The following is a 15302-nucleotide window of genomic DNA, read 5'->3' on the forward strand; positions in this document are numbered from 1 at the left end:
GAAAACCTCAATCAACCAATCAAAATAAACTTATAAATATGATGTTCCTAAATTAGAAGATTCAATATTAAAAAGGCATCATTTTCCCCCAAATTATATATAGACCTAATGCAATTCTAATCAAAATCCTGGGAAGCTTTTTATAGAAATTGGTGAGAATATACCAAAATATACATCAAAATGCAAAGGACAAAGAATAGTCAAGACAAATCTTGAATAAGAAGAACAAAGCTGAAAAACTTACATAGATAATAAAAAGATTATAAAGCTAAAGTAATCAGGGACTCCTGGGTGGCTCAGTTGGTTGAGCGTCCAACTCTTGATTTCAGCTCAGGTCTTGATCTCTGGGTCATGAGATCAAACCATGCTTTGGGCTCCACACAGGGTATGGAAACTGCTTGGGATTCTTTCTCTCTCTCCCTCCCACTCTCTCTGTCCCTCCCTCCATTCACTATCTCTCTTTAAAAAACAACAACAACAAAAAAAAAACCTATGCTAATTAGGAGATGCAGCATTCATATGAGAATGGACAGATAGATAAGGGGAAGAAATAGGAATCTACTAACAGACCCATATATATTAAGCCCTGATTATATTCAAACATTGGCACTGCAGAATTGGTAGAGAAGGTTTGTTTAGTAAATGGTACTAAACTGGATATCCATATGGACTTCTACCTCCTACATACAAAAACCCATACTTGTAGATTATAGTTCTAAATATAAAAAGTAAAACAGACTTTCTACAAGAGAGCATAGAAGGGTGTCTCCATAATCTTTGGTATCCACAGTTTTATTGAACAGGACACTTTTCTTAAAAATATTAACTGCATTTTGATAATTGATAAACTGGTCCACATTAAATTTAGGAATATCTCTTCATCATAAGATAACATTAAGGGAGTGAAAAGGCAAAGTAAGAGAATATACTGGCAATACAAATAGTTTTCTAATGACTTATCCTATGAAAAACTACAACAAAAAAGACAATTTAAAAATAAGCATGAACAAGTATCTCACAAGAGATACCTAAATGACTAATAAACATGAAAAAAAATCCCAGCTTCATTAATCAATGAGATATCCATACTAGGACAAGGATGTGAAGCAATTGGAACTCTCATATACAACAGGAGGGAGAATAAAGTGGCTGAGTCACTTTGGAAAACTGGTTGGCACTCTAATTACTAAAGCTAAACATATGCATATCTTACTGTCCAGCAATTCCACTCCTAGGGTATACTCCGGTGAAATATGTACCATGTTTGCAGGATAGATGTTCAAGAACATTCATAACAGCAATGTTGTTAATTACCTCAAGTAGAAAGCAACTCAAATGTCCATAAACAATAAGTCAATAAATTGTATATTTATATAATAAATTATATAGCAATGAACGCAATCAAACTACAACTATACCTCTTGGGTAAAATCCCACAAATATATGTTGGCTGAAAAACATAGAATACATCCTATATAATTCTACTAATTATATAAAGTTCAAAAACAAAATTATATTGCTTAGAGATGTACATGCAGATGGTAACATTATAAAGGAAAGCATGGATATGTTTACCATTAAACTCAGTCTAAGGATTACATCTAAGAGGAGGCTAATTGGATTAGGAAGTGACTTACAGGAGACTTCTGGAGGGGCTAGTGATGCTAACTTCTGGACTTAAATGTTAGTTACATGGATGTGCAGTTCATAATTATTTGTTAAATCATGTATTTTCCTATCATGTTTCATTTCAAAATTAGAATTTCAAAAAAGCAAAATACATGGATTGTATCTGATTTATCATACAAATTAATGAATTTATAAGTAATTACTTAGAATATAATAATAGGTGCTCAATTAGTGGTTACCTTAAAATGTATACTTAATTGCCTAAAACCAATTGAAAGTGTTTCATTATCTCAATTTACTCTGCATTCAGTATTTTTTATTATTGAGGGGATTTCTGTATCGAGATGGAGCTTTTAATACAGACATTTTTCAAGAAGATGTGGTCTGTGAATTAGCTGTCCCAGGAAGTAATGAGCTACCTTCTCCTGAAATAGTTAAGCAAATTCAGAAAGTTCTATGCTGATTTATTACAAAAAAGATTCCAAAAGTAGGCAGCTGTATTAAAGTACCCTTAAAATGCCTCCTAACATTATCAAAGTTCAAAAATGTGGGGTCATGTATTCCCTCTGAGAATCCTCTCTCTTTCTCTTTCTCTGGCTCACTGACTAACATTCATAAGGCGGTATGTCTATAAGCAGTTGAGCGTCAGGCATGGGATGAAATTAGAATAATCTGCACAACAGATTAAAAAAAAACTAGATCTTGTTGCCTAGTTCTTTAAACTTTATCTTCTTGGAAAGATTGTCTTCTCTACCTGGGCTACTGTGTAAAACCACTTGGCAGCTTCCTTGAATTCTCTAAAGATTTTTTTTTAAATCATAAAATAATGATAAATATATGGCTGACAATCATAGCGCTAAAAATTATATAGGAGAGGCATATTTTCACTTTAAAAGGGAAAAATAATGAACTAACCTAAGTCAAGTCTATTTAAAAACGACATGATAAAAGGTAGAGTTAAATGAAGAGGAGGGGAAAAAAACGTTGGCTCTTAATAAGCCATTATCTCAACCTATTAGAAGAAATAAAAGAACTACAAAATCCAAAAGCCATTGTGCCCTCCTTCAATAACAGCTGGCTAAAAACCTGTCTCCGGTAAAAAATAACTTAGAAATATATAATACTAGGTAAGAAAAGGAAAACGGTTAATAAACATAAGTGTGCGGAAATCGACTACATGTTCACATCTTGTGAAGACGGTTCAGAGACTCACCTTTAACAAGGGATAATTAATACTTGCAACCCATATGTTGGTAAATGGAGCCTCCAGAATAAGAGCATCAACTGGTAATCCTTGAAAATAATAAAAAAGAAATAACTCTCCTATCATATTTAAATACTACCTTCTCTAAACAAGGAGTCCTCCAGGTCCTATACATGAACTACCTGAACCAAAGTTATTTGTGAAGCTTGTTAATAATGCAAATTCCTGGACTCCACACTAGACTTGAATCAGTCAGAATCTCAGGGAGGGGAGTGAGAATGTGTGTTTTTAAGTGGGCACCCCCACCCCAAGAGATTTCTATGTACATGATAGTTGAAAATCACTACCTTCTAGGACACAGCCAGGTTTTCATGACTTGGATAATTTAAGAAAGCAAAGTACTATAGGAAGGAAGAGCATTCTGCAACCCATGGTTAGGAATGTACCAGAGGCTGACTAGGTTGTTTTGCTCAACACTCCTCTAAGAACAATTAGAAAAGGTGTGTCAGATGGGGATATGTATCCGTATATGTACACAGGTGTCCCCCTTTATCCACAGTTTCAGTTATCTGCAATCAAGAGCAGTCCAGAAGCAGATAATCCTGTTTCTGTCATATTGTCAGAAGATCGTAGTAGCCTAACACTATATCTCAATGCCTACATCATTCACCTCACTTCATCTCATCATGGAGGCAATTTATCATCACACGTCATCACTAAGAACAATGAGAACAGTACAATAAGTTATATTAGGAGAGACCCCAGTAAGATAACTTCTTTTGTAATATATTTTTATAATCGTTCTATTTTAGTATGTTGTTATTAATCTCTTACTGTGCCTACTTGATAAACTTTATCATAAGTATACACATATAGGAAAAACACTGTACATATAGGGCTTGGTATTATCTGTGGTTTCAGGCATCCACTGTAGGTCTTGGAACATATCCCCCAGGACTAAGAGAAGATTACTATATGTATATGTATATGTTTGAAGGCATCTGAAGGCTACAAAATCAATGAGATTTTGAGAGCCAACACCAAAAGAAAAAAAAAAATCCATGAGAGTTTGAGATGTTTTTCCCCTCAAGGCAGTTGAAACTTTGAAAGCAACAGTAGTGGCTGCTCTTAGAGGCTTAGAACTAGACAGAATTTCAGCAGTCCCACAAGACCAAAAGACAAAAATTAGAGTTTGGAAGCCAACAAGAAGGAGGACTCTAATAAATTTCTCAGGCTTTTGGTGACTTCAAAGGACTACACCCTGAGAGTAATGACGAACTAAAACTGGACCAGCCCTCTTAGAGACTAAAGCCCAGCTTCAAATCAGCTCAATTTCTGATAGGATTAAGGTGATCTTCCCTCTATTTTAACTGCTTTTCAGGAAAAAAGTAAATTTTGTCTGGAAAAAGATAATATTATCCCTAGGCCCTCAAATTATCTCTATAATTTCCATAAACAATATCTAGCATTTAATAAAAAATAACTAGACAGGGGCACCTGGGTGGCTCAGTCAGTTATTTGTCTGCCTTCCACTCAGGTCATGATCCCAGGGTCCTGGGATGGAGCCCCATGTTAGGCCCCTTGCTCCATGGGGAGCCTGCTTCTCCCTCAGCCTGTCACCCCCCTTATTTGTGTGCTTTCTCTCTCTCTGTCAAATAAATAAATAAATAAAATCTTAAAAAAAAAAAAAAACTAGACATACAAAAATAAAATAAAGAGGCCAAAATTACAAAAACAAAACAAAACAAAAAACAAATAATCGAAATAGATCAAAGGATCTAGATATTTCTGTTATCCTATATGGACTTTAACTTGTAAATAACCAAGTATAAAATCATAAAGTATTTGTTAAAATTTTAATAATTAATAAAATTTGATATTACATAGTGAATGATGTAATATGTCAAAAGAAAAATTTTAAACTAGAGCACAAGGAGAAAAATGTCTGGAAAACCCAAGAAAGAATATTGGAAACATATAGGACATGGGAACAGATCTAAAAAGATACATATAATTATATTCCCGGGGCAGAGAAGATGAAGAATGGGGTAGGCACAATATTTGAAGATAAATGACCAATTTTCCAAGATGGGTGAATATCAAGCCAGAGTTATTACAGTGCTATGAACCCCAAGCAGGATAACTACTAACAAACCCACATGTAGGAAAATCAAAGTAAAAATGCTGAAAAACAAAGCAAAAAGAAAATCTCAAAAATAGCCAGAAGAAAAAGTAATTATCTTCAAAGGAGCAGCAGGAAGACTGGAAACTGACTTCCCAATGGAACACTGAAAGCCAGAGCCAAACAGACAACGTCTTCAAAGTGTTGAAATGAAGTAACTGCCAATGAAGAATTCTACGCCCGATGAAAATATCTTTCAAAAATGAAGACAAAACAAAGATATTTTCAGAGCAAAGCTGAGGGAATTCTTCACCACAGATAGATAGGCAGAACAAAAATCCCCAGTAGAGGCCCAGAAATGTGAGAAGTAATAAAAAGCAAAGAAAAGGGTAAATCTAGATATTGACTTTATAATATAAGAGCAATAACATTTTATGGAGTGCGTATTATAGAGAAAAGTAAAATACAGGATAGCAAGAGTTCAAAGTCAGGGATGTAAATGGAATTGCATTATCCTCCAAGAAGTGAAGTATTCATTTATATGGGAATTTAGGTCAGATAATACAACATTGTCAACACTGTGCAGGAAGTATCCACAGAGAGCTATGAGTGCTTAGAGGAGCAGGAAATAATGTCTGCTTTATTTCCATAATTAATTAAGACTGTGGATAGCAGGTGACTTGCTTTAAATGTTCACATAACTCAACCTGACCAGTATTGACAAGCCTAAGAAACAAAGCAAGAGATGACAAGCTTTTGATTTTGATGAAATCACCTTGTCCTGTTCACAGAGATTCTAACTCATGGAAACAGCTAGGGTCCAGGAAACCAGCGTTTACAACAAGCACCTCTAGGGAATCTGAGACAGGCAGAGCTCAGAACACTGGGAAAGGCTGACATACATGTCACTAAAGACAAGCTGCAGAAAGCAAGTCCTGCTTGTGACTTCATAAAGAGCGTTTTCCTCTCCCATAATCCAGGTCACTCCACAGGAACATTTACTTCACAAGAAGGGTTTTTCAAGGGGGATTTTAACTCTTCCTGAGTATTTCATGACCTTGAAAGGCAACTCTTGTTTTATATAAAATAGAAAAAAGAAGGTTTATTACACAATCAGAGATTGTCTAAGGTCAGGGTGCTCTAGGTATCTCAGTGTTCCGAGTGCGCACAACAGTCTGTAAGCTACCTTTTCTTCCCCACCCCAAGCCAAGACATGATACATGGAAGCATTTTAGAGTACCTTTCTCTTCTAGTACTTTTGCAGCATTTGTTGCAACTCTGTAAAGCAATGAAAATTAGTACAGATGTGAAGCAATGACTTAACGGTCAGGTAAACAGTACAAAATGTAACATCTGATATGAGCATCTAATGAAAGTTCTGGACCCTCTGGTAGGAACATACATACAACTTCAGGGGGTTCCACTGGCCCTAAATTAGGAATCCTTTCCTTTAATACTCTCAGAGAGAGTTCTGGAACAGGCTTCAGTGTCCTAGATAACCACAGAGCTACACCGTCCCCTGCATTACAAACAGGCACACTGAGATGGCAATGTCTCTAGCCACATGTGGGATGTGAGAGAAACCAGAGCTCCACCTCCCAGCTCAGTGTTCCCTCCTCAGCTCATCGCTGCCTCTGATGACACCAAAGCCCCAAGGACTGCCCCCCAAAAAAGCCATCTTCAGACCCCACTTACCCTGTACCCAGAGAGTGGCCCCAGAGACACACAGGTGTGGTACCACTTCTCGCCTTGGTCCACTCGTAAACACAAACGGCATCCGTGGTCAGCCCCTCCTCTGTAGGCTCACCCGTGGAATCCCCGTACCCTGGTGGTAAGGAAAAGCGAGCACAAGTATCACTACCTCCAAAAGGAGGGCTATCCAAAGCCCCCCGGCTAATTGAAAAGTCTTTATATACTGTTCTCCACACACACCTCTGTAGTCCACAGATAGGACGTGAAAGCCACCATCGCTCAGCATCTAGATGATAAAGGAGAGGTTATCATTGTGATTAGAAGGTGTAAACTGAAAAGGGGGTATAACCTCCTCAACACTTCATAATCCTCATTGCGCTGGTTTCCTAGGCAGGGAATAGACGAAATCTGCTGTTTGACCTCAAATGTGAGAAGGTCAGACTCAAAGGGAAAGAAGGGAAGCCGGGGGGCGGGGGGGGGGGGGGCAGAGCAGGTCAGACAGCCTGGACACACCCTGGCTCTGCCCTGGCTCTGACCTTGAGCCACCTAACATCTGAAGAGGTAAACAGTATTCTGAAAAGCGAAAAAGAATAGTAGCTCCTTCAGGACTGTTGGAAGATGACGTTAGATGAAAGTATTGAAGTTGGCACAAAGCAAATGTCCATTTTAAGAATTCGCTTGAGAACAGAAGGTCTACAGAGTTGTAGTAGAGGCAGTCAAATAATGGGAAGATATTTATATTAAATGTGAACAGATAAAGAGTTAATGTCAATCAAAAATAAAGAGATTGCTTGATTAGATGAAACCATGGCCATGCTCCATGTGGATAAATGAGGAAAGAATATGACATCATTTTAAATGAAGTGAATTACAATGACAAAGAAGAGGGGACAAAAATGTACAGTGAAGATACTTCTATAACTTTATTTAATCCTCACAATAATCCCTAAAGGTAGGTATTATCCCCATTTTAGTGATAAAGAAACGGAGTCCTGAGGGTTTAAGTAACTCATTCGTGGTCACCCAGATGGCTAGAGACAGAACCAAGACTCACACCTGGGTCTGCTTCTGTCCCAACACCGTGCTTCCCCTGCCACAGCACAGATGTGGGGAGCTGAGTTTCCTCAGGAGTCTTTCAATGCAAATTCAGCTAATACTGAGGAACTAAAGGAAACTCTTTTATATAAATTTAAATGGCCTTGCCTCCAGAACAGTGATCCAGGACACAGAGCAGTTAAGCACCCCAGAAGTGGGAATATCCATGCATCATTTGTGGCATCGTTTGTAGATGGAAAGACCACTTGGTGAAACAACTTGAGAACAAATCTGACTTCTAAAAATTTATCTCTAAGAAGAAAAGTCCAAAAAAAGAAGAAGAAACTAAATGCTTCAAGTTTTCTCTAGCAACATCACTGAAATGATTTTAGGGGGAAAGATCTTGTATCTAGCAACAATGGAATCGTTAAATAAACAATTGTCTACAAATATAATAGAGAAGGATCACCTTTTAAATTGGCAACTATGGTAACTACAGAAAACCATGGAAGAATGTTTATAACATAGTATGCACATAGTATTAAGAAAAAGAGCAACAATGTAGAATTACATATAGATATAATCATAATAACATAAAACTGTATAAAGTGGTAAAGACAACTAAGTTGAAATCAGCTGTACTGGGTGACTGAAGTGACAAATGAATGAGAGACAGAGAGGGAGTGGAGGAAGAAAGGAAAGAAGAAAGGGAGGAAGGACAACATGATAGCAAAGACCTGATTTTTAAAGGAAATCACCCCATCCAAAGAGGAGAACAAAGGGCTATGGAAGTCTGGTCAGGGTGGGAGATGATGACTATGGCACAAGGTATCCAGAATCTTCCTGGAGGAAGAAGTCTTATCATACCTTCCCTTCCCATCCCAACTACCACAAGAATGCCCTGGCTCCTTTTCACACCTAAATCTATGATTCTTCCTGTCTGTGCATGCAGGGGCTATACAATTCAGTTTTGCAAAGAGTGGGGGAGAAAAAAACAAATACACGTTCTCATGGACATCAGCCTCACCACCATCCCATGTAGAGAGTGCAAACAGTGAGGTGCAGGGTGGAAAGCAAACCTAAAAATTAATACACATTATCATCCCAGGCAGAACTGCACCCAGCCCACCACCCACCAGAGTCGGCTCTGGGAAGGCCGGGAAGAAAGTGAGGAGTCCACAGGAGAGGAGCCTCCTGTCTGAGCCAGGGAGGGAGGATGAAGGAGGTGCTGGCCACACTGGACCTGGCAGGATGTGAGGCCCCACTCAGGCTGTTATACCAGGGAAGGGCTCTGAGGTGGGAGCTGGCCTGGCGTGTGGGAGGAAATATCAGAGCACAAGCACTGATCAAAAAGTGCACCAGCAGCCTGGTCACCTGAGGGAGAGATTACCCAACTGGGGTGTGGGAGAAGATAAACAGATAGCTGCACTACCAGCTGTGAGTCAGCCATGGCCGCGTCTCCCTCACGCTCGGAAAAGCAGGGGCCGCCCCAACAAGCTGCCATCGTGTAGCAGGCTAGCGAGAAGAGGAGTGTGGCCACCATCCCACATGCAAAGCCTTCTATGGGGCTGAAGCCAGAGCCTGAATGACTCTAACAGCAGCCATTCTGAGTATTTATCCTCTGTCACACAAAAAAAGGCTGTTTCTCACAGGAATAACTTCCACATTTAATATACTCTCACAACCCTCCCCTAGCCCTCAGGAAAAGCCGATAAAGAAGGTCTTCAACTCCATCCGGTGATGAAGGCAATATATTTATGAAAGTGTTTGGGGAATCAGGAATATTCACATTTGTTCTGATGCCCTGTGGTCACGGCAGGACCTTGAGTCCCACCCTTGGGAGCTCTCGGTAGATCCCCTCGCTGAGGGCTGAGGAAGATCTATGGCTGTAGCCCATAAGAGAAAAAAACAGAGATGTAAAATGGGTACTTGAAGCCCCTTCAGACATACCTTTACTAGCTCAAGTCTGTGAGGAGCTGCCCTGTGGAGGAGGTTAAAACAGAGAGCAAGAATTAGGAATTACAATGACAAATTCAATAAAAGTCACTCTTCTGCTTCTGGCATCTGATCTCAAGCATTTGTTTTTGAGGTTAGAGAAATAAATAACTAAAAGAAAGGGAAATGGGTTTTGGTGTCATAGCCCACTTGGATGTGTCAGGGGGAGTGACGGATGGCTCCCCAGGGCAGCTGCATTCCTCTGTGAGCGCTGGTCGCCCAGATGGCTAGTGCTTCTCAACAGAGGCGTGTGAGGAATTACTGATAATTCACCTCCTCTCACTGCTACACAGCCAGACTAATTTCTAGGGATGCTTTTAGAAGCTAAAGGAAAATCAGTTCCAGAAAGTGGCTTTTCAGAACAAAGGATGATAGAGTGATGTTCATTAAGCCAAGACCTGCCCGTAGTTGACTCTGCCATTAAGTACAAGAGGAAGTGAAGAAGACTCGCAAAGCTAGAGGTACAAGAAACACTTTTTCCCAAAATAACCATATCATCTACTCTCTATTAACCATGTTAATAAAGGAGAGACAAGGATGATTGAAAAGGCAGAGGATTCTTTTTAAAAACCTTTGAATTTTGTCTTAGAGCCAAAAACTTTAAGACTGAAATCTTAAGGGGCGCCTGGGTGGCTCAGTGGGTTAAGCTGCTGCCTTCAGCTCAGGTCATGATCTCAGGGTCCTGGAATCGAGTCCCGCATCGGGCTCTCTGCTCGGCGGGGGGCCTGTTTCCCTTCCTCTCTCTCTGCCTGACTCTGCCTACTTGTGGTCTCTCTCTGTCAAATAGATGGATGAAATCTTAAAAAAAAAAAAAAAAAAGACTGAAGTCTTAAGCTTCAGTGCATCATGAAGCCCTTTGAACATAAGATTAAAGCTATGGACCCATTGCCCAGAAAAATGTATCCACACTTGAAATTTTTAGTACAATTTTGGGAGGAGGTTCGTGGACCCTGTAGGGTTTCTCTGGGTCCCAAGTCTAGAACCACTGTTCTCAACAAGGCTCCTGTAACCTCCCATTTGGCCTCCTTTTGGTTCAGTACTGCTGACAGCCAGCTGAGACTTTTGGCAGGGGACAGGAGGAAGCTGGGGCTAACTCCAAAGCCAGTAAATTGGGTATCACAGCAGATCCACACAGAGGGACAGACATGAATGGGTGAGCCGAATGATCCTTTAAATACACACACTGTAACACCATGCCCAAGTTTGCACAATCAGAACAATGTTCAACAGTGCTGAAAAAGGTTGAATTTCATGGGAAATCTCTGTAAATGTCATTCTAAAATGGACACCTTTGGAAAGCCCCTAGTGCAAAGACAAAGCTTGAGAAAGCCATCAAGACAGAAAAAGACAGTGAGAAAAAGGGACATAGGCAAGGGAGCCAAGGGGCAGATTCCAGAGCTCGTTACTTAGTTTGCAGACAGCTCCATCTGTGGGTCTCTGAGGCACATCGCCCCTCCCCCAACCTGAAGCCATGCAGTCACAGCTGATAATCATCACCCACCATAATGACAGGCCCACTGGGAGGCCTGGCAGCACATCAGAGGGGATCAAGACTCCAGGGAGGCATTCTTCCTGACAAAGCAAGGTGGGAACAACAGAGGGTGGGCTGAGGCATCAGTCTTCTAGACTAGAACCAGTAGGATGGTTCCCAGTAGCAACGGTCAGAATTCCAGATGATCTCTCATAGGGAGTCCACACATCTGATTAACAGGACTCCTGCCAAATCAAGGAATCCCCAGGCCCTTCTGTGAGGGACCATCGATAAGGAAATTGCTCTTCCTTTTACCCCCTCTCATGCCTGTTCCCTTTCCCATCGTCTGTAGGCTCAATTCATTATTTTGGGCACTCTTTGGGAATAAAGGAACCACTGGCTTCTTGGAAACCAATATCTGAATTTTGGAAGTTGGTCTACCTTTCAGTTAAATGTCGACATTAGTCTACATACAGAATATATAGATTTTTTTTTAAGAGAAGCGTATTGCCAGAACACACTCAAATTTCAACAAAGGGGAAAAAAATATATGTGGAGGCATATTTACAGGGTCAAAAAGGGAGTTCTGCCTCCTTTCCTTCCCCCACCGGACTGAAATGCTCCCTCTGTCTTAAAAGAAAAGGAAAAAACAAAAAACAAAAACAAGCAAAGACACAGACCTGTGTTCTGCGCTGCCATGAAGATAAACAATAATTGGATTGCCATCCTGAAGGGCTGCTTCATACCAACCATGGTCCTTCCCCTTAGCATCTTCCCCCCGGCAGCTGGGAACTGTGTGCCTGAAGAACAAAGAAACGTTTTAACAAATGTAGAGACAGAATTTGCTCTCCTTGCCAAAGTCTGAAACCCTCCTCATGTCAATCAAATACATTTATATACTTTTATAGGTATACATTTATACATTACATTATACACACATTATATATACATATGTGTACAATATATATACATTATATATACATATATGTGTATATGGGTATATGTATGTATACATACTTATTATATATTATATATAAATGTAATACATACATATACATATATGTATACTTATACATATATATACCTATCAATGTATGTAATGTGTACAATGTATGTAATGTGTACTATCAATGTACACATTACATACATTGATAGGTATATATATGTATAAGTATACATATATACATAGTGGAAGTTTCCGAGTAATGCATGCATATGATAAAAATTAAAATATAATACTACAAACATCTTACAGTGACAATCACTACTTTTCTATCCCCCTCCCCCTTGCACAGAAACAACCCCTTTTAACCATTTACTGTTTCAGTCCTCCTGACTCTTACATCCACTAATCTTCCAAGACTACAATTCTTAGGTATAGTCCATGGAAATCCAGTCCGTTGGTTGGAAACAAGTAAAAGACAAGAGGTATTTGCCACCTGCTATTGGTTTGGCTAAAGAAACAAGCTGAAAGAATTTAAAGGGAGACCAGTTCAGGTGGGAGAAAACAAATATGAAACTAAGCTCTCCTATTCAAGAAACAGTGACCTTGTGGGGTTAAACACCTGCCTGAGCTCCAGTCCCTCCACCTGTTAAACCAGTGAATGACTCCTGAAGATAAAACAATGCCATATGACATGTCACAGGGGGACCTGGAAAAGTGACCATGTAATAATAAATCTTCAGGCTTCTCAACCCTTTAGGGGCAGAAAGGCTGACATCGAACCCCAGGGCCTCCGGACTAAGAGGACTGGCATCCCAGCCAGCTTGGTAAGCCAGGGCAAGAACAGCAAATAAAAAGATTTTCAAATTCCAACACTGTTCGCTGCATTGGACTGTGCAGATTAGGAGCAAGTTATGTGAACCCATATTGGTTCCTAAACATTCTATGGTGACATATTTAAAGTCCGGGAAAGGAATATAAAACGGGACACTAAGAAACTGGCAGCCAAAAACAAGAAGTAGAACCAAACAAAAATATGTCGACAGTAGAATAGCAAAAAAAATATAATAGAACGCTCATGATTTTGACAACTGAGTGGTTTTTTTTTTCTTTTTTTGGTAAGCTGTCCCAAGCAATGAAAACCCACCAGTGAGAGAAAGAAAGAAAGAAAAAGAGAAAAAAAGAAAAGAAAAAAGAGGGGGCTCTGGGTGGCTCGGTTGGTTAAGCAGCTACCTTTGGTTCAGGTCATGATCTCGAGGTCCTGGGATTGAGTCCTACATCGGGCTTCCTGCTGAGTGGGGAGCCTGCTTCTCCCTCTGTCCCTTCCCCTTCTTGGTTCTTTCTCTCTCACTCTCTCTCTCAAATAAATGAATAAAATATTTCTTAAACATTTTAAAAAAGAAAACACACCAACAAAGTCACCTACAAGAGCTATAGTCTTGTAAAGAAGACAAATATTAACCGAATAATCTCACAAATGTTTATTTAACTACAGTGGGGAAAATGCCATAAGGGACAAGCACAGGTTGCCACCTGTGCCTGAAATGGGAGATGAGGAAGGGCTTCTCTGAAAATTATCACATTACCATTTAAACTGAGACCCTGAAGATAAGGTAGGCAAACAGAGGGAGCAGAGACTAGAAATGTGGCACACAGAGCATATTCTGCAAGAGCGTGGCTTGGGGAGACAGGAGGCTAGCTGTTCTGGATCAGTGTGGGAAGGCCAGTGTGGAACACAGCAGAAGAGTGGGACAGTGCCAGGCCCTTGAGGCCTGATGAAAAACCCAAAGCACAGGGCCAAAAAGACTTCTCAGTCCAAGCTAAAAGCAAATTCAAGCAGGTCAAATATCAATACAAAGGGAAGGTATATGGAACAGCTTCCTGGTTACTCCAAGAAACACCAACCTCTCCCCAGGCAGCTAGCCCAGCACTGCTCAACCTTGCCCTTGTAACATGAAGACCATGCCCATCAAGCAACCCAGTGTCCATTAGTGCACTCACCAGATTCCCAGAATCACCCCAGGTTCAACTCTGATATACAAGTTCACTGTGTGAGGAATCTTTAACTCCGGTTTCTTTAAATCCACAAGAAATGGTGCTTTGACTGGAAAGTAGAATTCATTATCAAAACCCAGAGCCAAATTCCATGTCTTTTAATCACAATTAGAAAAAAAAATTAGTCTTATGGTTAACACTGTTTCTACATTGTAAGCTACCATGTTAAATTCCTAGCAAAGTGTTCTATTTTATAAATGAGGAACAGCCCACAGGAAAGTTGCCAAAACAAAACAAAACAACAAAAACCTCTAAAGCCAGATTTTATTTTTTATTTTTTTATTTAAATTCAATTAGCCAACATACATCATTAGTTCTCGATGTAGTGTTCAATGATTCATTAGTTGCATATAACATCCAGCTAAAGCTAGATATTAAAATAGCACCAGTGTGACGGGCCATCCTTATCCTCATCTCCAGCTAAAAACAAAGGAGACCATTCCCCTAAAAAGATAAGGGGGTCTAGGAGAAAGTAATGAGTATTCTGCTACCTATGTCAAGCATTACGTTTTCCATTAAATTAAACCTACTCATTAGCCACAAACCATGAAATGGCCTGAAGCAACAACCCCCTGGGGACCACCCGCTGAGAGCATTACCTGTGCGCTAGGACTGTGTTACACTAACCGCACTCAGAAAAAACGTGGGAGAAGAGATTCCTCTCAACAACCAATCCCCAGCCCCAGACCCCCATTTTCTCTTTCAAGGGATATAGGTAAAAAGAAAACATAAAAAAGTAGAGAATATACCAAGCAGTAAGGCATCCCTGTTAACAGCTAATTCAAACTGAGCTCCTGAACTGAAACCAAACACAAGACCGTGTTTTTCTATCCATAAGATTCGCGCTAGACCCCAAAACCTCTGTGAAATAGGTTTCAGACTATTGGAGTCTAACCACAATTTTATAGCCAATGTGCCTTTTTCATTGTCATACGGGTAACTTTAAGTGCAGCAAGTCCTTTCTTTGGGAAAATATATATATAGGCAAACTCATGACAGATATATACTTACAAAAATTAAAAAATATTAGCATGTTCATCAGAGGAGGAAAAATGTGTTCTTTTAATGGTTTACTAGTAAAGCTGTTGTACAGAGAGGCAATTTTTCTTCCGAGTGTTGAACAGGAACGTGGAAAAGATCTGTAAGATGTAACAAA

The 15302-nt window shown here is 39.8% G+C and overlaps 1 protein-coding gene across 6 annotated transcripts in view; it reads right to left on the reverse strand.

Annotated features, from left to right (window-relative positions):
• ABHD12B (abhydrolase domain containing 12B) overlaps positions 1-15302 on the reverse strand; it is a 60225-nt gene that overhangs the window by 8351 nt on the left and 36572 nt on the right. For all 6 annotated transcript variants that reach the window (XM_044231506.1, XM_044231510.1, XM_044231508.1 and 3 more), the window contains 8 exons: positions 15158-15285; positions 14093-14195; positions 11829-11948; positions 9633-9663; positions 6888-6933; positions 6651-6780; positions 6196-6233; positions 2843-2922 (listed from right to left, as the gene is read on the reverse strand). In XM_044231506.1, coding sequence (XP_044087441.1) covers positions 2843-2922; positions 6196-6233; positions 6651-6780; positions 6888-6933; positions 9633-9663; positions 11829-11948; positions 14093-14195; positions 15158-15185 — 576 coding nt within the window. In that variant the 5' untranslated portion in view covers positions 15186-15285. The remainder of the gene's footprint in view (positions 1-2842; positions 2923-6195; positions 6234-6650; positions 6781-6887; positions 6934-9632; positions 9664-11828; positions 11949-14092; positions 14196-15157; positions 15286-15302) is intronic.

Source organism: Neovison vison, chromosome 13 (assembly GCF_020171115.1).
Source record: "Neovison vison isolate M4711 chromosome 13, ASM_NN_V1, whole genome shotgun sequence".
In the NCBI taxonomy this organism is placed as follows: domain Eukaryota; kingdom Metazoa; phylum Chordata; class Mammalia; order Carnivora; family Mustelidae; genus Neogale; species Neogale vison.